This window comes from Amblyraja radiata, chromosome 16 (assembly GCF_010909765.2).
Source record: "Amblyraja radiata isolate CabotCenter1 chromosome 16, sAmbRad1.1.pri, whole genome shotgun sequence".
In the NCBI taxonomy this organism is placed as follows: domain Eukaryota; kingdom Metazoa; phylum Chordata; class Chondrichthyes; order Rajiformes; family Rajidae; genus Amblyraja; species Amblyraja radiata.
In genome coordinates, this window is record NC_045971.1 from 35,098,519 (window position 1) to 35,122,556 (window position 24,038).

At 46.9% G+C, this 24,038-nt stretch overlaps 1 protein-coding gene across 1 annotated transcript; it reads left to right on the top strand.

Annotated features, from left to right (window-relative positions):
• The first annotated feature begins 6,886 nt into the window (after window positions 1-6,886).
• On the top strand, window positions 6,887-23,480 carry LOC116982255 (zinc finger protein 214-like). The gene is made up of 4 exons (XM_033035536.1): window positions 6,887-6,972; window positions 7,099-7,487; window positions 22,747-22,862; window positions 23,439-23,480. The coding sequence occupies exons 1-4, from the start codon at window positions 6,887-6,889 to the stop codon at window positions 23,478-23,480; spliced, it is 633 nt and encodes a 210-aa protein (XP_032891427.1).
• Window positions 23,481-24,038: the final 558 nt, after the last annotated feature.

The following is a 24,038-nucleotide window of genomic DNA, read 5'->3' on the forward strand; positions in this document are numbered from 1 at the left end:
CTTCGAGCCATCGCTGCCATTCACTGTGAACCTGGCTGATCGTCCACAATCAGTACCCCGTTCCTGCCCTCTCACCATATCCCATGACTCTGCTATCTTTAAAAGCTCTATCTAACTCTTTTGAAAGCATCCAGAGAAGTGGCCTCCACTGCCTTCTGAGGCAGATAATTCCACAGACTCACAACTCTGTGTGACAAAGTATTTCCCCATCTCCGTTCTAAATGGCTTACCCCTGATTCTTAAACTGTGGCTCCGGTTCTGGACTCCCCCAACATCGGGAACATATTTCCAGCCTCTAGCGTGTCCAAATCCTTAATAATCTTACATGTTTCAATAAGATCATGTCTCATCTAATTAAATTCCAGAGTGTACAAGCCCAGCCTCTCCATTCTCTCAGCATATGACAGTCCCGCCATCCCGGGAGTTAATCTGTGTGAACCAACGCTGCACTCCCTCAATAGCAAGAATGTCCTTCCACAAATTTGGAGACCAAAACTGCACACGATACTGCAGGTGTGGTCTCACTAGGGCCCTGTGCAACTGCAGAAGGACCTTTTTACTCCTATACTCAACTCCTCTTGTTAAGAAGGCCAACAGGCCATTCGCTACATTCACTGCCTGCTGTGCCTGCATGCTTACTTTCAGTGACTGATGAACAAGGATCCCCGGATCCCGTGGTACTTCCCCTTTTCCCAACTTGACGCCATTTAGATAACAATGGCTACATCCACTGGCTCTCCCTTGTCCATTTTCCTAGTTACATCCTCAAAAAATTCCAGAAGATTAGTCAAGCATGATTTCCCCTTCGTAAATCCATGCTGACTCAGACCGATCCTGCTGCTGCTATCCAAATGCGCCGCTATTACATCTTTTATAATTGACTCCAGCATCTTTCCCACCACCGATGTCAGGCTAACTAGTCTATAATTCCCTGCTTTCTCTCCCGCCTTTCTTAAAAAGTGGGATAACATTAGCTATCCTCCAATCCACAGGAACTGATCCTGAGTTTATAGAACATTGGAAAATGATTACCACCCCATTCCTGCTTTCTCCCCATATCCCTTGATTCAGTTAGCCCGAAGGGCTAGATCTAACTCTCTTAAAAATGTCCAGTGAATTGGCATCCACTGCCTTCTGTGGCAAAGAATTCCACGGATTCACAACTCTGGGTGAAAAAGATTTTCTTCATCACAGTCCTAAATAGCCGAGCACTTATTCTCAAACTGTCGCCCCTGGTTTTGGACTCCCCCATCGAGAACATGTTTCCTGCATCTAGTCCTTCCAATCCCTTAAGAATTTTATTTGTTTCGTTAAGTTCCCCTCTCATCGTTCTAAATTCCAGTGAATACAAGCCCAGTTGACCCATTCTTTCATCATCTGTCAGTCCTGCCATCCTGGGTATTAACCTGGTGAACCTACACTGCATTCCCTCAATAGCAAGCATGTCCTTCCTCAAAATTGGAGACCAAAACTGCACACAATACTCCAGGTGTGGTCTCACCAGGGCCCTGTACAACTGCAGAAAGACACCTTTGCTCATAGACTCAACTCCACTCATTATTAAGGTCAACAGGCATTAGCTTTCTTCACTGCCTGCTGTACTTTCAGTGACTGATTTACAAGCATACCCAGGTCTGGTTGTACTTCCACTTTTCCAAACCTGACACCATTCAGATAATACAGTGCTGGAATAACAACTTACACTTCCTTATCTCTGTCTCCCTCTCCTGTGACTCTCAGTCTGAAGGTTCTTGCTCTCCAGGGATACTGCTTGGCCCGCTGAGTTACTCCAGCATTATGTGTCTGTCTGTGGAGAACATTTTTGGGGTCACGACTCTTCTTCAGACCTGAAATATCGCCTATCCACGTTGACCAGAGATGCTGCATGACCCGCTGAGTTACTCCAGCACTCTGAAACATCAACTATCTACGTTCTCCACAGATACTGCCTGACCCGTTGAGTTACACCAGCACTGTGGAATGTCACCTATCCACGTTCTCCACAGATGCTGCCTCCAGCACTTTGTGACTTTTTGTGTTTGAACCAGCATTTGCATTTCCTTGTGTCTGCCAAGGATAGGCACAAAGTGCTGGGGAAAAAATATGGGCAATGTTTCAAGTCAGCACACTTGGCTACTTGTCAAACATAGTTCGAGTTGAGAAATATCATTCTCTGATTTTAGTTAACTATCCAACAACCTACCTCCCTTTTATTGATAGCGGTATGAATTTTGCTTTCTCTAACTTCAAATAAACCTAACATCCCCTCTCTCTCCATCCCAACCCCACCCAAGTCATACCAGCTTCAAAGTCATCCTATTGAGTCTCATTGTCTGTAACTTGATTTCACCTAGCCCACAGCTAACAATGGCCTGTTTCCTTTAACCGTCATTTTTTGCATATCCTTAGCATCTGCTTTGTTTTTATTATTTTCTCACCTCACCCTTCCATATCTCTAGTCTCCCTCTTCCCTGACTCAGTCTGAGGAATGGCCTCGACCCAAAACGTCACCCATTCCTTATCTCCAGAGATGCTGTCTGACTTATTCCAGCTTTTTGTGTCTCTCCCCTTATTATCCCTCTCTCTTCCCTGTGCCGACCTGAACGGGACCCGGTTCCCCCTTTTTCCCATTCACCAATATCCCTTTCTCTGGCTTCACATTCTGCTCATCTTCTCTCACAGGCTTTCCTGTTCTTCCCATCTCTGGCCTTTGTCCGCCCATATGTCAATCACCCCGCTCCGCCTCACCTGTATCCATCTATTACTTAAAGATGGACACAAAATGATGGAGTAACTCAACAGGACATCCAGGCAGCATCTCTGGAGAGAAGGAATGAGTGACGTTTCAGGTCGAGACCCTTCTTCAGAGTGGTTAGGAATATGGGAAACGAGAGATATAGATGATGATGTGGAGAGGTAAAGAACAATGAATGAAATATATTCATAAAAGTGACGATGATAAAGGAAACAGGCCATAGTTAGCTGTTTGTTGGGTGAAAACGAGAAGCTAGTGCGACTTGGTTGGGGGGTGGATAGAGAGAGAGGGAATGCCGGGGCTCCTGAAGTGAGAAAAATCAATATTCACCACAGGGATGTAAGCTGTTCAAGCGAAATATGAGATGCTGTTCCTCCAAGACCGAGGACAGAAAGGTCACTGTAGGAATGGGAAGGAGAATTAAAGTGTCCAGCAACCGAGAGATCAGGTTGGTTCAGGTGGGCTGAATGAAGGTGTTCGATGAAACGATCGCCCAGTCTGCGATTGGTTTTGCCGATGTATAAGAGTCCACATCTTGAACAATGGATAGAGTAGATGAAGTTGGAGGAGGTGCAAGTGAGGCTTTGTTCCACCCTCACCTCCCTTCCAGGTTCCTTCCCCAACTACAATCAAACTGAAGAAGGGTCCCGACCCGAAACCTCACCAATCCATGTACTTGCATTAAACATTATACCCAATATTATGTATCTGTACACTGTGGACGGCTTGATTGTAGCCCCCCCCCCACACCTTTCCCTGTCTCACACTCTTAACAAGCTAAAAGTTTCTATCAGCAGAGATAAGCAATGTTCATCATTGAAGGCTGAAATGGCTTCAAATAGTGAGGACTGGTGAAGAATAGATCAAAAAAGCATGTTGTGCACAGTGTGTATAATAATTGCCCTTTTTCTTCTGCAACATTAGTGACGGCTGCATTAGAAAAGGGTGAATGTGTTCACTAGGATTTGACCACAATTGAATCAATGCATCTTTATTTTGTACAGTTAATCCATTATTTATCAGTCATACCTTGCAGTACAAATCGTCAGTCTCTTCAGAAAGGCAAGAGTGGGCATGTTGCTATAGAAACTCCTCAGAGGAAAGACCCTTGTAGGAAAGGAAACATTTCCTAATCTAATCAAATCCATTAAACAAATAAAATACAACAGCGGCCAAACGATATTGCCAAGTGCAGGACCTATTTTTGAAGTAGTGGAGGCAAGAATAATTTCTTATCATTTCTGGAGATGGTTGGCATTTTCTTTCATTATTGATAGTACAACATGAATTCTGAAGAATTCTGAAGAACACAGTGAGGTCAGGAAAACTTGCTTTATTTGTTACGTAAGGATCAAATGCGTCAAGACTTTAAAATGTCTACGTTTTGGGGCCAGTGGCAGCCAGCTGGTACTGTGAGCAGTCGGCTGTGTGCAGCTTGGCTCACTTTTGCATTTTCACTAGGGTACAGTATGAATGGGAAGATGTTGACTGTCTGCTCCTCGACAGGGCCAAGGAGGGCTTATATTCGGAACACTTCTCCATCCGTTTCCCACCACGGATGGCTGACCTGCTGAGTTATACCGGCACTTTGGACAGGAAGGGAGAATAGACAAAAGTGCAAGAGTAGGCCATTCGGCCCTTCGAGCCAGCACCGCCATTCAATGTCATCATGGCTGATCATCCCCAATCAGTACACCATTCATGCCTTCTCCCCATATCCCCTGACTCTGCTATCTTTAAGAGTCATAGCTAGCTCTCTCTTGAAAGTAGAGCACCAGCCTCCACCGCCTTCTGAGGCAGAGAATTCCACAGACTCACCACTCTCTGTGTGAAAAAGTGTTTCCTCATCTCCATTCTCAATGGAGAATGGGGTCTGGACCCTTTTTTGGACTGATGGAGTCAGGGGAGATAGCTGGAAAAAAGGGATGGTGTCGGGACAGACTCCAGGACATGATTAGGTGGGGGAGGGGGGAAGTGTCTCCTTAATTTGGAGAATTCAATGTTCATGTCATTGGGCTGTAAGCTATGAGGTGCTCTTCCTTCAGTTTGTGTGTCACCTCACTCTGGCAATGGAGGAGGCCCAGGACAGAAAGATCTGTGTGGGAGTGGGAAGGGGAGGTAAAATGGTTGGCAAACGGGAGATCCAGCAGGCCTTGGGGCACTGAGCGCATGTGTAAGGTGAAATACTAGAGTAACTCAGCGGGATATGTAGCTTCTCCAGAGAGAAGGAATGGGTGATGTTTCAAGTTGAGACCTTTATTCAGAAGTGATAGGTGGATATAGGTGAGGGAGACGAAAGAAACTGCAGATGCCAAAATCTTTTATCAAACACAATTTAGTTAGATGCACAGAATCTCTTGCCCAGTGTGTGGGAATCGAGGACCAGGGCACATGGGTTCAAGGTGAAGGGGAAAAAAATTAATAGGAATCTGAGGGGTAACATTTTCACACAAAGGGTGCTCGGTGTATGGAACGAGCTGCTAGATGAGGTAGTTGAGGGTGGGACTATCCCAACATTTAAGAAACAGTTAGACAGGTACATGGATAGGACAGGTTTGGAGAGATACGGACCAAGCGCAGACAGGTGGGACTAGTGTAGTTCGGCACGGACTTGTAGGGCCGAGATGGCCTGTTTCCGTGCTGTAATTGTTATATGGTTATATGGTTACATGTTGGTCAGTGTGGGCGAGTCGGACCGAAGGGCCTTTTTCCACACTGTATCACTATGACTCTATGATAAAGTGCTGGAGTAACTCAGCAGGTCAGGCAGCATCTGTGGAGAAGATAGACACAAAGTGCTGGAGTAACACAGCGGGACAGGCAACATCTGCGGAGAGAAGGAATGGGTGACATTTTGTGCCGAGACCCTTCTTTGGTTTAGTTTAGTTTAGAGATGTTGTGCGGCAACAGGTCCTGTGGCCCACGGAGTCCGTGCCAACCAGTGATCACCTCTTACACTAGCACTATCCTACGCACATTAGGGACAATTTAACAATTTTGCGGAAGCCGATTAATCTACAACCCTGAACGTCTTTGAAATGATGCAGGAAAATCGGAACTTCCTGCACCGGAGCTTCGATTTCAGTTTCAGACATCTAGCAGTTCCATTAATAACTTTTCAAGTTCTGCCCTGCCCTGGTCTGACTTAGTGGTTCACTCTTGTACCTGCTAACTCTTGTCTATTTATTTTTTATGTCTTTATTTAGTTGATTTCCAGTTACTGATCGACATCTCACAGTTCCAGCGGTGTTTCTACTCCCCTATCCTCCCTCATCAGACAGATTACCTGTCATTTACAAACCTTCCATATCTTGTCAACTCAACAGAAACCTCTCTCATCAGTCTTCCCTTGGTCTCCACGCTATTACAGACTTATTTTCTGTCCTTATCCTTCACCGCCTTTCCTCAAGTTTAAACATGCCTGATTTAATTTTTTATTTTGGCTCTGAGGAAAGGACATTTACCTGAAATATTAACGTTGTTTCTTTCATCACATATGCCGCCTGACTGACTGGCTGAGTATTTCCATCCATTTTCTCTGCAGCATGACATGTGGAATTACTATTGATACCAGAAGCTACTGCTTCCATTCTAAAGAAAGAATACCATAATGGTGGTACAGTGACACTGTTAATGTAGCTCTGCCTTCCATCTCCAACGACCTGAGGCTCTATAAGATGCTGGGCAAGCAGCATTTGGAGTAATGTGAGGAAATGTGGTCCCCATATCTGAGGAAGGATGTGCTGGCTCTGCAGAGGGTCTGGAGAGGTTTATAGGAATGATCCCAAGAAAGAGTGGGTTAACATATGACGAGAGTTTACGGGGAGGTCAAGGGGAGAACATACAAACTCCGCACAGACAACACCCATAGTCAGCATCGAGCCCGGGTCTCTGGCGGTGAGGCAGCAACTGTACTGCGGTGCAGCCCAGAATTATAATGGTTTCCTCTGCTATAAACACACCCATTATGTGCTAGTAATGTCCTGTTTGCCAGCTTGTTGACCCTCTGTGTTCCCCTCCTGCAGGGTTTAGAAGCCGTTACTGTGAGCGGCCATTGAGGGCAGCCAGGATGCCGGTGAGCTCTCCCCCTTCTCTGCTCAGTGTGCGGGCTGAGCTTTGATGGAGGACCACATGACAGGGCACAACAAGGAGAAGCATTATGAGTGTGACGAGTGTGGCAAGCCCTGGCAGAAGCTGAGCCAGCTGGAGACCCACCGGTGGGTGCACACGGGAGAACGCCCCTTCGACTGCTCGGAGTGCAGCAAGTGCTTCAAGATGATGAAACACCTGAAGATCCACTGACGGGTTCACACGGGTGAGAAGCCCCATGGCTGCTCCACCAGTGGCAAGAACTTTGCCGACTCGTTGGGGCGGCAGCTGCATCAGCGCGTGCACAGCAGTGAGCGGCCGTTCACCTGCTCCAACTGTGGCAAACGCTACAAGTCGGCGTCAAACCTGAAGAACCACAGGCGCATGCACACCAGGGGAGCGGCCCTACACCTGCAGCGACTGCGGCATGGATTTCACCCGCTCCACCCATCTGCTGTCCACCAGCAGGTGCACTCTGGCGAGAGGCCCTTTGGCTGCTCCGACTGCAGCAAGTACTTCAAGACGACGGAAGATCTGAAGATCCATTGGCGAGTGCATACGGGCGAGAAGCCATATGGCTGCTCCACCTGCGGCAAGAGCTTTGCCAGGTCGACGGAGCTACGACAGCACCGGCGGGTGCATAGTGATGAGCGGCCCTTCACCTGCTCCGACTGCGGCAAGGGCTTCACCAGCGCACCCACACCGGCGAGCGCCCCTTCAACTGCGCCCAGTGCGGAAGGGCTTCACCCGCTCCACCAAGCTGCTGTCCCACCAGCGGGTTCACGCCGGCGACTGTCCATTCCCCAACCCGGTATGTGGAGAGCGCTTTGCCATGGCCTCCCATGTCCTGTCTCACCAGCGTGCGCACATCAGTGGCCAGCCCTCCAACTGCCCGTACTGCGGTGAGTTGTTTGACAGCTCGCGGGGGTTGTAGCGGCAGATTTTTCAGATCTTTCAGGAAATTAACTCCCTAGCCACTAATTGGTTGAGAGGGGATAAGGGGAATATCTTCGGTACGCATGCAAGCTGCCTCAGAGACTTACAGAGCTTCTACTTTCATAAAGCTTCAGCACACAGTCTTTTAATGAATATTTTCTTTATTGTAGATATAAAACAGTAAGATACATCCAAGGTTTTCCGACTTGTTCCAGCAATCTTCTTCGAACTCCAGCGCATTGCTTCAGATACTAGAAAACTCTTCGTGTCTTCTTCTTCACATGAGGCTTGAAATGCTTGACATGCTTGACATGCTTGACATGGTCGAAGGATAAACCTTCTCCCTCTCCTGTCCAAAACGAATTCCCAACTAAACTAACACGCAAGCAGTTAAGCTGCATAAACACGCCCCAAGACACGTCATAAAATCCCACCCACATTATAACGGGCTGGCTAAAATTTAAAGGAACATGCCATCCACAATGACATGCAAAATAGGCCAAATGGCCACTTCATACCGGCCCCTAATTGTTCCGAATACATAATGAGGCAATTACCAAATAACATCAAAAAAGTGGCCATTAAGGCTTAACATACATCAAAATCAAAATCAAAATATCAGGGAATAAAACCCTGTGGCTCCCTCGTCAGGAAATCAAACCGCGATCGCCCGCATGCCAGGCGTGGATACTAACCACCATACTAATGAGGAAAAAATAGCATGCACTATATATCTGCAATCACAATTCTTTCTCGACTCTTCCATCTTCGCTTTCGCCTTCTAGAAGCAAGCACAACTTAGTTATTGGTCTTATTAAAACATTGTTTTTTGTTTTCAGTCGCACTATACGTACCAAACCCTGAACATCAGGCATGATTTCCAGTATTCTACCCATTAACCAAGAACCTCTAGATGCTGTAGAGTCAGCCACCAACACAATGTCGCCTGGAACAAAGTTCCTTTTAATCCTTAGCCATCGTTGTCGTTCTTGGATTAAAGGCAAATACTCTTGTATCCATCTCCTCCAAAAAAGATTTGCCATATATTGTACTTGCTTCCATCTACGTCTCATATACAAATCTTCTTTTACAAAAAGCCCAGGTGGAAGTGTTGGAATGGTTTTCAGCAGAAGAATATGATTTGGTGTGAGTACTTCCAGGTCATTAGGATCGTCAGAACCTTTCGTAATAGGTCGATCGTTTAAAATCGTCTCAATTTCACAAAACAGTGTCTGTAACCCTTCATCATCCAAAACTTGTTGTCTCAGAACGGAGCGCAGCACATTTCGTACCATACGAATTAATCGTTCCCAAATACCGCCATGATGGGAACCCATTGGAGGATTAAAGTTCCATTTTATGCCTTGTTGAAGCATAGTATATTGGATTTTATCCTGATTTAAGTCTTTGAGTGCTTTTTTTAGTTCCCTATCCGCTCCAACGAAATTCGAACCATTATCCGATCTTAACGAAGTAAGTTGACCCCGTCGACAAATAAATCTCCTTAATGCCTGAATACATGAGTCCGTGTCGAGTGTAGATGCAACTTCAAGATGTACCGCTCTACTCGCCATACAAGTGAAGATCACACCATATCTTTTCACAAGGCTACGTCCTCTCTTAACTTCCATAGGACCAAAATAATCCACCCCCACATCTGTGAATGGAGGTTTGTCTGGAGTGATCCTCTCCAAAGGCAAGTCTGCCATCTTCTGTATACCAAGTTTCCCACGCTCTCGCGTGCATATGATGCAATTTTTTATTATCTTTCTTGCTGCTGAATTAGCCTTGGTAACCCAATATTTTTTACGAAGTTGGGATAGCATGTAATTTCTTCCTCCATGCCCAATTTGTTCATGAATATGCCGTAATAATAATGTTGTTATGTAAAAGTCCTTAGCGAGAATGATAGGACGTTTCCTTTCTTCAGGCATTGCCAATCTGTTTAGGCGTCCACCCATCCGCAGAAGATCTCCTTCCCAAATTGGGTCGAGCTTATACAATTGACTACTTCTTTTTACCCCTTCTCCACCAGCTTGTAATGTTAATATCTCTTCTTTGTATTTCTGCCTTTGACAGAAAGAAATGATCGCATTTTCTGCTTTGAGGAGATCATCAAGACATTGGCTAGGTGAAGCTTCAAAAACTTGCGTCTGGAATTTGATTTCCTTTTCCCTTTCCGCAGGATTCTTCTCCAAGATACTTTCTGTTATTTGTTTCTTTTCCCGAATTTTCATCAACAATCTTGTTTTTAATTTAAGAAACCAGGCTACCGATGTTCTCAATTTATTCCATGATGAAAAGTGGGTAATTAAACTATTCACGGTGTCATATGAGTTTTTTTCAATCACATTCACCGAAATGTTTTGTTTAATTTCCGGATCTGTTGTAGAGATTTCAAATCCGAGTTCAAGCTTTGGCCATTCTCTACTTGGCTTACTAAGAAACTTTGGCCCATTGATCCATCTCTTGTTATTAAGAAAGCAATTTGCTGTTTGTCCCCTAGAGGCTTCATCCGCAGGATTTTCCTTTGTATTAACATATCTCCATTGAGAAACATTAGTAGCTCCTAGTACAAAGGAAACTCTATTTGCAACAAATGTCATAAAACGTTTGCTTTCATTGTTAATGTATTTCAAAACCGTAGTACTATCGGTCCAGAAGGTAGATTCTTCCAGTTGAAATTGCAGTTCCTTTTTCAGCATTATGTCAATTTTCACAGCTAAGACTGCTGCTGTAAGTTCCATTCTGGGAATCGTCTTTTGCTTCAATGGTGCTACTCTGGCTTTTCCCATTACGAATGCAACATGCACTCTTTTGTTTACATCTTGTAGTCTTAAGTATGAAACAGTCCCATAACCACTTTCGCTGGCATCCGAAAAGTGATGCAGTTGCGCATTTCCGATATTACCAATGGTTTTAGGCTTTATACACCGATCTACCTTAAACGTTGACATTTTTTGGAGGTCTTTTAACCATTCTGTCCAACTGTGCGAGGATGTTTGAGTTATACTCTCATCCCAACCAAGTTTTTCTCGACACAGATTCTGTAAAATTAACTTGGCTAGCAGTGTAAATGGTGCCAGAAATCCCAAAGGATCATATACTGAACCAATCACAGATAAGATACCCCTTCTTGTGCATGGTCGTTCCTGAATTGACAATTTAAACTTTGTTTAAGTTTAAATTGTCAATTCAGGAACGAAAAAAACTCATATGACACCGTGAATAGTTTAACATCCGTTTCCACACACCAGTGCAGTCCCAGTGCCCTTTCCATTGGCAAGTTGTCTTTGTCTAAATCCATCACCTTGGTTTCTTCGGCTCTGTCATCTGGTGGAATGCTTTCCAAAACAGCACGACTGTTGCTGACGCACTTGGTAAGTACAAATTCTCCCTTATTGCAGAGAAAGGTTAGGTGCTTCACTATTTGAATTGCCTCTAACTCGGTAGATACGGATTTTAGGCAATCGTCCACATAAAAATTATTTTTCAAAGTGGAAATTACCTCCTCTGGGAAATAATCTTTATTATCCTCTGCGGTTTCCTCAAAGCGAAATTCGCACAACTTGGAGATGACACTGCTCCGAAAAGATGTACTTTCATTCGGTAATCAACAAGGTCTTGCTGCACATCCCCTTCAGGCCACCATAAGAATCGAAGATAATCAATATGTTTACCAGTTACTTTCACTTGATAAAACATTGCTCTGATATCAGCCATCAAAGCTATCGGTTCTTGCCTAAATTTGATGAGAACTCCAAGGAGCGAGTTAGTAAGGTCTGGACCTTGCAGTAATTCACTGTTAAGTGATGTCCCTTTAAAGACTGCCGCGCAGTCAAAGACCACCCTCAATGTCCCTTTCTTCGAGTGGTACACCCCATGGTGCGGAATATACCAGATCTCTCCATCATCTCGATATAGTTGATTCATTGGTATCCTTTCAGCATAATCATTATTAATCATATTCTGTAAGAAGGATGTATATTCCTCTTGAAATTTCGTGTTCTTAACAAATTTACGTTTCAAACCATGAATACGCTGTTCAGCCATATAGCGATTATTTGGTAAATTGACACTTTCCTTCTTGAAAGGTAAATCCAAACAATAATGTCCATTTTTCATCTTAACTGAATGGTTCATAATATCTAAGAATTTCAATTCTTCTCTGGACATTTCTTCATGTTCTTGGCTGGTACTTTCATTGAAGTCATGATTATATTGCTTCATTAACAGCTTTTCCAATTTACCTGTAGATATTTGGTTAACAGCAACAGCACGGCAATTCATTTTGCTGGTGCTTTCCTTATTCTTACCCAAGGAGCCATAAATAACCCATCCTAGTAGGGTCTTCATAGCATATGGTCCATCCCCTTGGCTCCTAATTATCTGTACAGGTTCTAATGCTCTCAGGGCATTCGTTCCAATAAGTAAGTCAATATCAGAATTTATCTTTGTTATTTTGACTTCTTTCAGGTAAGGCCATTGCTGTAAGTCTTCACATCTGGGTACATTTTAACGACCAACAGGCATTGTTTCATGTGTGAAAACCTCTGAAATTGGAATAAAATTATCTTCATCCAAACTGGATATCTCCATATTTGTTATATAATAACTCTGGTAATCCTTTTCTTTATTCATGGTACGCATTTGAATTTTAACTTTCTCTCCAGTAATGTCCAACCTTCTCATCAAATTCTCTGTGCAAAAAGTAGCTGAACTCCCATGATCCAGAAATGCATATGTTTGCAACACTACATTAGTTTCCCTATTTCTCACTTGTACTGGTAAAATAGAGAAAATGCATGCTTTCTCTCCGGTCCCAATATGTGCAGTTACTTGAGGCGAGGTGATAGCATTTACATCCGCCGACTCCTTTTTCTGCTCAGTATGATCTGGCTCTTTCTTTACAGTATGAAGCACATCAGGATGATTCTGCTTACATTTGTCACAAATTATTGGACACTTACAGTCTTTTACCATGTGCCCTTTCTTTAAACATCCATAGCAGATTCCATTCCTTTTTATAAAGTCCATCTTTTTTTCATATTTCTTTTCCTTAAATTTACGACACCATCTTATGGTGTGACCTACTTCAGCACAAAATGGACAGAATTCATTCTTTCTGGTCGGTGCATCCTCTTTTGCACCACCTAACACCTTCTCAGGTATTATATTGGTAGCAAAATTGCTTTTCTTAGGCCCTGTCTTTTGTTTAGTTTTGACATAGGTAGAACCCTTATAAATTGCAAGTGGCTTGGCTTCTTCAATAATCCCGCTGCATGAATCTGACATGTACCGTACTTCTCTTTCTATATATTCCACCAGGTCTGGTAGCCTGGCTACTTGTTTGCTCTTATCACGTATTTCACCTGCCCTATCTCTCCACTTTTCTCTCATTCTTCTGGGCAACTTGCTAATGATGATTCTCATATTACTTGAAAGATTAATTTCCTCCATATAGCCAAGATTTTTCATCGAGCTGCAACATCTTCTCAGAAATATTGCATATTCACTCAATTTATCCACATCTTCTGGCTTGATTTCTTTCCAATCATGGGCCTTTTCAATGTATGCATTCGCAATCCTCTGTTCATCACCAAAACGTTCCTTCAATAATCTTCTCGCCTTTTTATAGCCCTGGTTGTCTGGCTCCATCTGACAACTTTCCACAAGCCCCTTCACCTTTCCTTGTGTGTACTTCACCAGAAACCGTAAGCGCTCTTTTTCATCCATAACTTTCTTCTCTAATACCTCTTCCAGTGCCCTCACGAAAGTTTCATATTCTAAAGGATCTCCAGCATACGTAGGAATTTCAACTGGTGGCAAAATGAGAGATTTATTTCGTCGAGCTATAATCTCGTTGAATTCAGATTGCTTATGTAGCAGTGCCAATAGACCAACCTGATTCCCTTCTCCTTGGTCCACTGGTCCTTCTCGAGTTTGTACGGATGTTCTTATAGTAGCTAGTTTCGGTCCAGCACCCATTTGCTGAGCTGAAGGTTCACTCAACCTATTTAGGTTTTCCAATCCAAGGTATCCTGTGGACTTTGACCGTGGAATCGATTCAACTGCCAATTCACTCTGAGCAGGTCTGGCTCTCTGTCTAGAGCTTATCGCCTTTGATGATCTAGAGCTGCATCTAGACCCTTCACTTTCCAGTATGTCCCTTCTGGCTTTAGCCACCTTCAACTTTGTATCTAATTCCAGTTGTTCCTGACATCGCGCCATTTCTTCTTGCTGTCGCTTTGTCTCATCTTGCTGTCGGGCCATCTGTTGCATCATCTCTTCTTGCTGTCGCTTTGTCTCATCTTGCTGTCGGGCCATCTCATGTTTTTTCTTCATAGCATCCGCTTCTATTGAGAGCGCTGCTAACTCAGCCTTTGCTCCCAAACGAGTAGAAGCCCTCGAAACCGAACTGGCTGAGCTACCAGATTTACGGCCTGATCTTTGTGAAGATACATTTGAGATACTATCTTCCGGTTCTATTTCATCACCTTCTTCTTCTGGCTTAGTATCTTCTTTTCTGCTACCTTTACTTTTGCTAACTTGCTCTAACCATCCTTCTACAACTTCTTTGGATTCATCATAATACTCCGTATTTTCACAATCCCACTTAAAATGTCTTTCACGCTCCTCTGGAGAACGCTCTGCCTCCAGCAGTGTGTCCTGCTTCTCTTTCAGCTCATGGTTAAGGCTACTTATCAGGCGTAATTTCTCTTCCACCTTGTCCTGGTTCTCTTCTGATTCCATGAGTGTCTTCACACTTTCAAACAGCTTTCTAATCTTCTTCCCCAACTTGTTCCTATCCAATTCAGCCTCCTTGAGAACATAACTTCGACCTTTCTCAGTGAGTTTAAGTTGTCTGGCTGGTCTTTCTTCACCACCATGTGGCTCTTCTGGCATAGCTCTGCCCTCATCTTCCTTCATGATTTAAAAGAGGTCTTGGCAGATTGCCAAGTCTTCAAATTAGTCGAAAAAAAGTCTCTGCTTCTGAGTGACTTTGTTATTATCAACAATTTCTTCCAAAACTAAAACATACTGATAATATAGAGAACCTCTCTCTAATTCCAGTTGCAAAATAAATGATGCTAATTCCAATGGAATGCTCCTTTATCTCTTTGATTCAAAACAATCCAAGGTCGGTCTGCCTTTCCCAGACACGCTGGAGAAAACAGCTTGTTGAGCTCTATTACAGAATTCTTTCAATTAAAACCGTAATTTTAATTCAAAAGGTAATAATCAATTCGTACTCACAATCCAGTGATACGTCTTCCGATGCGTTCCGATGCTGTTGATAGACCTCAAGGCTCCTCCTGGCCGAGATCTTCTTCAGTTCCACGATTGGAACCAATCTTCTTTGGCTGTTCCTTTTCGAGGTCTTAGCCTTCGTCCTGCTCTGGCCGCACCTCTCCTAGGTCTTAGCCTTCGCACTTCGATCTTCTGTCCCTATCTCAGGGACTGGTATTTACCCCCGCCGGAGGTTCGCTTTTACTTATCTTCTTCTTCTTCTTCTGTCCCAATCTCTGGGACTGGCAATTACCCCCTGCCGGAGGTATCCTTCGACTTAGTGTAGCGGCAGATTTTTCAGATCTTTCAGGAAATTAACTCCCTAGCCACTAATTGGTTGAGAGGGGATAAGGGGAATATCTTCGGTACGCATGCAAGCTGCCTCAGAGACTTACAGAGCTTCTACTTTCATAAAGCTTCAGCACACAGTCTTTTAATGAATATTTTCTTTATTGTAGATATAAAACAGTAAGATACATCCAAGGTTTTCCGACTTGTTCCAGCAATCTTCTTCGAACTCCAGCGCATTGCTTCAGATACTAGAAAACTCTTCGTGTCTTCTTCTTCACATGAGGCTTGACATGCTTGACATGCTTGACATGCTTGACATGCTTGACATGGTCGAAGGATAAACCTTCTCCCTCTCCTGTCCAAAACGAATTCCCAACTAAACTAACACGCAAGCAGTTAAGCTGCATAAACACGCCCCAAGACACGTCATAAAATCCCACCCACATTATAACGGGCTGGCTAAAATTTAAAGGAACATGCCATCCACAATGACATGCAAAATAGGCCAAATGGCCACTTCAGGGGTTGCAGCAGCACCAGCAGCTGCTCCCACTGCGGCAAGGGTTTCAAGAGAGCACGGAGCAGCGGGAGAACCAGCGGATACACACCAGAGAGAGACCCTTTGAGTGCGCTGAGTGTGGCAATGGTTTCACCCACATGTCCAGCCTGTGGCAGCACCGGCGTGTTCACAGCGATGAGCGTCCCTTCCCCTGCCCGTCCTGTTGTAAAGGGCTTCACCCGCCTTGACCACCTGCTGGAGCACCGGCGAGTCCACACTGGCCAGCGCCCCTTCAGCTGCCAGGCCAGTAAAAGTCTAGAAAAAGTGCCATTCACTGAGATTTCACTCAGTTTTTTTAAAGTCCCATTGGCCCATCAGATCTGTACTAGCCCAGGAGGAGTGCCTTCATCCCATCAGTAAGTATTCCCCCTGTAAGTATTAAACCTCACCCCAGTACTTTTCTCCCTCCCGTCATTGGCTCCTTGTGACATCGACGCCAGGATAGACTTTCCTCCTTCATTGCTGTGATCGGTAGAAAAATATGAAAAGTGTCTAAAATTGATTCTCCACCCTTTCCCCATTCTCTCTCACGAGTCTCTCACCTGTTTTGGGCAGAATTTCTGACAGTTTATGAGCTGCCAGCCCACCAGCCCTGAGTGACTGAGCTGCCAGCCCTGAGTGACTGAGCTGCCAGCCCAAGAATCCATTCGGCCCACAATGTCCATACTAGCCCTCTGGAAACCAGTCGTCCACAACACCCATACTAGTGCTCCAGAAAGCCCCCCCTCCCCTCCCCCACTGGCCACCAATATTGGAATTGGTGGAGTGGTGGAATATTGCGTTGGGGAACCAGCCCTCCTGTGTGAGCATGAGACCTGATGGGTCCCACATAGTCTAGTACTTATTAAAACTCTGATCTTGTACGTGTGTATATATGTGTGTGTATATGTAGTTGCCTTTATATCATTGCAAAAGCACTATGCGGTAACGACTAATCTCCATCTCTAGCTCTAACTCCAGATCCACCTCCAGTCCATCTCCAGCTCTAGCTCCAGCTCCATCTCCAGCTCCAGCTCCATCTCCACCTCCAGCTCCAGCTCTATCTCCACCTCCACCTCCATCTCCACCTCCATCTCCACCTCCATCTCCATCTCCAGCTCCAGATCCACCTCTAGTTCTAGCTCCAGCCCCATCTCCAGCTCCACCTCCATCTCCATCCAGATCCAGCACCAGCTTCATCTTCATCTCCAGCTCCATCTCCATTTACATCTCCAGCTCCATCTCCATCTCTAGCTCCATCCATTTCCAGCTCCATCTCCATCTCTAGCTCCAGCTCCAGCCCCATCTCTAGCTCCAGCTCCATCTCCAGCTCCATCTCCAGCTCCGTCTCCATCTCCAGCTCTAGCTGCAGCTCCATCTACAGCTCCAGCTCCATCTCCAGCTCCATCTCCAGCTCCATCTCCATCTCCAGCTCCATCTCCGGCTCTAGAGATCACCACTGAACATTTTATCCTTTATTTCGTGACTTATCACTGATTAAATTTTAATCACATCAATAGACTGAATTTAAAACAACCACCTTCAACTGATGACGTCACAATGGCATGGCTAGCAGTGAACAGCTTCACTGGAGATTTCATGCGATATTTCACGTTATTCGCGGTTAAAGTTTTTAAAATGCTAACTTTTATTATTATTTAAATATTTTTATTAGAGGCAAACATATTATGGTAAAGTATAGTTACATATTATAGTAAAAAAACTTTTCATATACATCAGTCATACATGGGGGAGAGAGGGAACGGGGTGGGGGAGGGAAGGGCGTGGGGGAGAGAGGGATGGGGTGGGAGGAGGAGGGGGAGGAAAGGGAGAGAGGTGAGGAGAGGGAGATGGAGAGGGGTGAGAATAGGGAGATGGAGAGGGGGAGAGAGGGATGGGGAGGGGGGGAGAGGGATAGGGAGGGGGAGAGAGGTATGGGAGGGGGGAGGGATGGGGTAGGGGAGGGAGGTGTAAGAGTGTGGAGTGAGGGGGAGAGGGGAAATAGTGGGGAGGGAGAGTGGAAAGGGGAGGGGTAGGGACAGTCCATCTGTTCCCCATTCCCTTTCACCCCCAATCCTCTTTCTCTATTCCCACACACGTGATGACGTGCTTCGACACAGGCTGCGGGGGTGGGGCTGGGGCTGGTGCTGGGGCTGCTGCAAAGGCATATGTAAATGGTTCCATTCCGATCGGACATCTGTGAGCATTGGGCATTGTGACATCACACGATAGAACATTCACCAACATTCTATTGGTGAGAAGCAGTTTTCTTTGGAATTTATTTTGGGGGGGGGGGGGGGAGAAGGATTATATTAAAAAAGTGCACATAAACACGATGAAATTTAATCAGGAGTGGATACTTAGAATGAAAAGTGAAATTTCTACCAAAATGGAAAATATCTCGGTGATTCTGCGTCTGGTGTTGGCGTAGCAACGAATCAAAGGCTGGCAGCCACAAGACAGGAAGAAAGTCGGCAGCCAGCCTGCCGGCAGCCACATACTTTTATATTATAGACTAGACCAAGTGCAGACCCGTTGGGTCTGTTTCCCCAACGCGCGTTTGCGGGGAGGGGGGGGAGCTGCGGCATCACACTCACACTAACCACCCCCCAAACACACAGGTGGGCGGAGGGGAGGAGGGGGAGGCGGGGTGGGGAGACGGGGTGGGGAGAGGGGAGGGTGAGAAGAGGGGAGGGAGAGGAGAGGGGGAGGAGGAAATGGGAGAGATTTGGGAGGAAGAGCAGAGCGGGGTAGGAGGAGTGAGAGGGGGATGGGAAGGGGGTAGAGAGTGGGGAGTGGGCGGAGAGTGGGGAGGGAAGGGAGGGGAGGGAGGGGAGAGGGGGAGGAGGAAATGGGAGAGATTTGGGAGGAAGAGCAGAGCGGGGTAGGGGGAGTGAGAGGGGGTTGGGAAGGGGGAGGATAGTGGGGAATGGGCGGAGAGTGGGGAGGACAGGAAGGGGGTAGAGGGGTATGAGGGTGGAAGAGGGGTAGCGGGGAGTGGTGCAAGAGAGAGGGGAAAGGGTGGGGGGGAGATGGGGTGAAGAGGGGTGCAAGAGAGGGAGGGAGGGGTGGGAGGGGAGGAGGGAGAGGAGTAGGAGGGAGAGGGGTGAGGAGAGGGAGGTGGAGAGGGGGGAGAGAGGGGGGCAGGGGAGGATAAGAGTGGGGTGGGGAGGGGCAGATAAGGGTTGGGGAAGGGGAGAGAGGGAGGAGGGAGGCTAACGAGCAGTGAGATGGGAAGGGGAGAGAGGGGGTAGAGTGGGGAGGGAGGGGGAGAGTGGTAGGGGGCGGGGGAAGAGTGGGATGGGAGGGGAGAGAGGTAGGGGGAGAGAGCGGAAAGAGTGGTGAGGGAGAGTGGAGGGTAAGAGTGTGGAAGAGGGGTAGGGGGAGTGGTGGAAGAGGCAGAGATGGGCAGGGGGAGAGGTGGGAGGAGAGAGGGGTGGGAGTTGGGGTGGGAGGGGAGGAGGGAGAGGGGAGAGCGGGGAAAAGGAGGAGGAGAGAGGGATAGCGGGAGAGGAAGAGTGGGGAGGGAGGGAGGGGTAGCGGGAGTGGTGGAAGAGGGACAGGGGAAGTGGTGGAAGAGGGACAGTGGGGTAGGGGAAGGGGTGGGGGAGAGAGGGAAGGGAGGGGGATAGAGAGGGGTGGGGGACGGAGAGGGTGGGATAAGGGGGAGAGAAGTGGAAGAGTGGGGAGGAAGGGGTGGGGGAGTGGTGGAAGAGTGACAGGGGGCTAGGGGTAGGGGAAGGGGAGAGAGGGAATGTGGTGGGGTAGAGAGGGAAGGGGGGTGGGGGAGAGACGGATGGGGTGGGAGGAGGAGGGGTGAAGGGAGAGGGGTGAAGAGAGGGAGATGGAGGGAGATGGAAAAGGGGAGGAGAGAGGGGTGGGGGAGGCGAGGAGAGATGGGAGGGCGAGAGAGGTGTGGGGGAGGGGGGAGAAATGGGGTAGGGGAGGGAGGGGTAAGAGTGTGGAGGGAGGGGGAGAGGTGTGGGGGAGAGAGGGGAGATAGTGGGGAGGGAGAGTGGAAGGGGGAGGGTGAGGGACAGAGGGATGGGGAGAGAGGGATGGGGAGGGGGAGAGAGGGATGGGGAGGGGGTGAGAGGTGTGGGGCAGGGGAGGGGGGGGGGTGGGAGGGTAGGAGGGAGGTGGGGTAGGGGAGGGAGGGGTAAGAGTGTGGAGGGAGGGGGAGAGGGGTGGGGGAAGGGGGTGGGGGAGAGAGGGAAAGGGGTGGGGGAGGGAAGGGGGTTGGGATGCGGTGGTTGGGGGAGAGAGGGAAGGGGGTGGGGGAGGGAAGTGGGAGAGGGAAGGGGTGGGGGAGCGAGGAATGTGGGTGGGAGGAGGAGGGGGAGGAGAGGGAGAGGGGCGAGGAGAGGGAGATGGAGAGGGCTGAGGAGACGGAGATGGAGAGGCGGGGAGATGGATGGGGAGGGGAGAGAGAGGGATGGGGAAGTGGAGAGAGGTGTGGGGGATGGATGGGATAGGGGAGGGAGGGGTAAGAGTGTGGAGGGAGGGGGAGAGGTGTGGGGGGAGAGAGGGGAGATAGTGGGGAGGGGATAGTGGAAGGGGCAGGGAGAGGGACAGCCCATCTGTTCCCCATTCCCTTTCACCCCCAATCCTCTTTCTCTATTCCCACACACGTGATGACGCGCTTCAACACAGGCTGCGGGGGTGGGGGGAGGGGCTGGGGCTGCTACAAAGGCATATGTAAATGGTTCCATTCCGATTGGACATCTGTGAGCATTGGGCATTGTGACATCACACGATGGATCGTTCACCAACATTCTATGGGTGAGCAGCTGGTTTTTTTTTTTAATTTGGAGGGGGGAGAAGGATTTTATTAAAAATGTGTGTATAAACACAAAAAAATTTAATCAGGAATGGATACTTGGAATGAAAAGTGAAATCTCTACCGAAATGGAAATAATCTGGGCGTTTCTGCATCAGGTGTTGGCGTAGCAACGAATCAAAGGCTGGCAGCTACAAGTCAGGCAGAAGGCCGGCAGCCACAGACTTTTATATTATAACTAGACCAGGTGCAGACCCGTTGGGTCTGTATCCCCAACGGCGTTTGCGGGGGAAGGGGGGGGGGGGGGGGAGGTGGGAGGGGGGGCTGCAGCATCACACTCACATTAACCACCCCCCAAGCACACAGATTGGGGGAGGGGGGTGAGAAGAGGGGAGGGAGGGGAGAGGAGGAGGAGGAAACGGGACAGATTTGGGAAGGAAAGGAGAGCGGGGCAGGGGGTGAGAGAGGGGGATGGGGAGAGAGGAGGGGGGGATGGGGAGGGAGGGGAGGAGGGAGGGAGGGGGAGAGGGGCGGGGGGTGAGAGGGGAAAGAGTGGGGAGGGAGAGTGGAGGGGGAAGGGGGAGAGGTGGAAACGTGGGGAGGGAGGAGGAGAGGGGTAGTGGGAGTGATGGAAGAGGGACAGTGGGGTAGGAGGAAGGGGGCGGGTGGAGAAAGGGACGGGTGTGGGGTAGAGAGGGAAGGGGGGTGGGGGGAAGGGGGGTGGGGGAGAGAGGGATGGGTGGGAGAGGGAGAGGGTGAGGAGAGGGAAACATAGAAACATAGAAATTAAGTGCAGGAGTAGGCCATTCGGCCCTTTGAGCCTGCACCACCATTCAATATGATCATGGCTGATCATCCAACTCGGTATCCTGTACCTGCCTTCTCTCCATACACCCTGATCCCTTTAGCCACAAGGGCCACATCTAACTCCCTCTTAAATATAGCCAATGAACTGGCCTCAACTACCTTATGTGGCAGAGAATTCCAGAGATTCACCACTCTCTGTGTGAAAAATGTTTTTCTCATCTCTGTCCTAAAGGAATTCCCCCTTATCTTTAAACTGTGACCCCTTGTTCTGGACTTCCCCAACATCTGGAACAATCTTCCTGCATCTAGCCTGTCCAACCACTTAAGATTTTTGTACGTTTCTATAAGATCCGCCCTCAATCTTCTAAATTCTAGCGTGTACAAGCCGAGTCTATCCAGTCTTTCTTCATATGAAAGTCCTGACATCCCAGGAATCAGTATGGTGAACCTTCTCTGTACTCCCTCTGTGGCAACAATGTCTTTGAGCATTGGGCATTGTGACACCACACGATGGAACGTTCACCAGGTGCTGGTGCTCCTGCAAAGGCATATGTAAATTAATCCATTCCGATTGGACATATGTGAACATTGGGCATTGTGACATCACACAATGGAACGTTCACCAGGGGCTGGGGCTGGGGCTGGGGCTGGGGCTGGGGCTGGGGCTGGGGCTGGGGCTGGGGCTGGGGCTGGGGCTGGGGCTGCTTCTATGGGTGAGATGCCAGATTTTTTTTTGAAATATTGGGGGGGGGGGGGGAGAAGGATTTGATTAAAAATGTGTACATAAAGAGAGGGTGAAACGAGGGACAAGATACAATGATGGTGGAGACAGACTATTCAGCAGCAGAAGAGGAAATTTAATTGGAGTAATTTAAAATAAAATAAGGGTTTTAATGGGGCCAGTGGAGAATTATCATATTGTTTGTCTGGGATTAAGTAATTTTATACCTTAATTTCCAAAATGTTTTCTGTGGAGCTTTATTCAAGCTTCTAATCTTTTCTCACTAGTGATAGTTAAGGAATTTAACATTGGATAAATATGTATATGGAATTCCATTTTGCCTTACAAATCTTCTAGCTTAATGAATGATAGATTTCAAGGATATTTTATGATTTCAAATGTTGGTAATTAGTAGAACATATGATTTTCACTGATTGCCATTAACTGCTGTGGAAACAATTGCAAATTGTGGAGGTGTTGCTTTTTTTTGCAACAAATATCAGATCATTACGGGTGTTTTCTTTTTCTCTTTCTTAAAGAACAAGTGAGGCTTATGACGCAAGAGGCTGAAAAATCAGAGGCCAGGTTCATTACAATGGAAGCTCAGTCCAAATCGAAAATCAAGCAGATTGAAGAGGAGCTGGACAATGTACAGGTACCCCAAATAAAAATCCCTTGTACCTGGTGACGATTAACTGAATATTAATCTGTTTTCCATTTACCTAGAATTAAATGACATTATCCTATAAAAAAAGGAAAATTGATGGTATGTTATTCCGTGTGTTGAAGCATTGTGGGAAACAATTTTTTTTTTACACAGTTCTGTACATTGTTGATTTTTAATCTGGGCTCAACTGTATGAAGGAGTGCTTCCCTACATTTCACTGCTCACTCCATTCCGTGTAGAACACCTTTCTGAAGAGTAAGTGACATGGGATAGATGTGAGCCTGCAGGAAAATTCAATCATAAAATAGTTATGGTAGAATGGAGCTGTCGGCAATGGCACATTAAAAGTATAATGCATGCTAAAATTATTTGGAGAATCATACTGTTCATAAACAGGCCCTTCAGCCCAACTTGCCCACACTGACCAACGAGCCCCATCTACACTAGTCTTACCTATCTAGAGTCATAAAGCAAAATATTTAATCTAGAATTTGAATGGTGACTATTTTACTGACCAATAGAAATCCCGTGGCTATAATTGACACTAAACTTATTTCTACCCAGATTGTACCTTCTCGCAGGAGCTGCTGGAGCTCAAAGATATAGCGGTTGACTTGGAAGACGAGAACGAACAGTTACACCTGAAAGTGAACTGGCTACAACACGTCGAGGCACAAAATGGTGTGTGTATAGTATGACTTTAATTGGGTAAGAAGGAACTGGGGATGCTGGTTTACACCGAAGATAGACCCAAATTGCAGGTCAGGCAGCATCTCTGGAGAAAAGAATAGGTGATGTTTCGGATCAAGACCGTCAGGGAGTCAGGGAGGGGGGGAATTAGAGGTATGGGGAGGTACAGAACAAAGTAGTGCCTGCATCGATGACTCGGGGAGGGTGGAGCTGACAATGGTCCATTTTTGGCTGGGGATGAGGTGATAATGAAGGAATACAAATGGTGAAATTAGCAAGAGGACTGGGGTGGGGGAGAGACAGACAGAGAGAGAGAGAGAATGGAAGGGTTATTTGGATAGAGATCCTTCAATCTCTTGTGTAAGAAGGAACTGCAGTTGCTGGTTTAAACCGAAGATAGACACACAAAGCTGGAATAACTCAGTGGGACAGGCAGCATCTCTGGAGAGAAAGAATGGGTGACGTTTTGGGTCA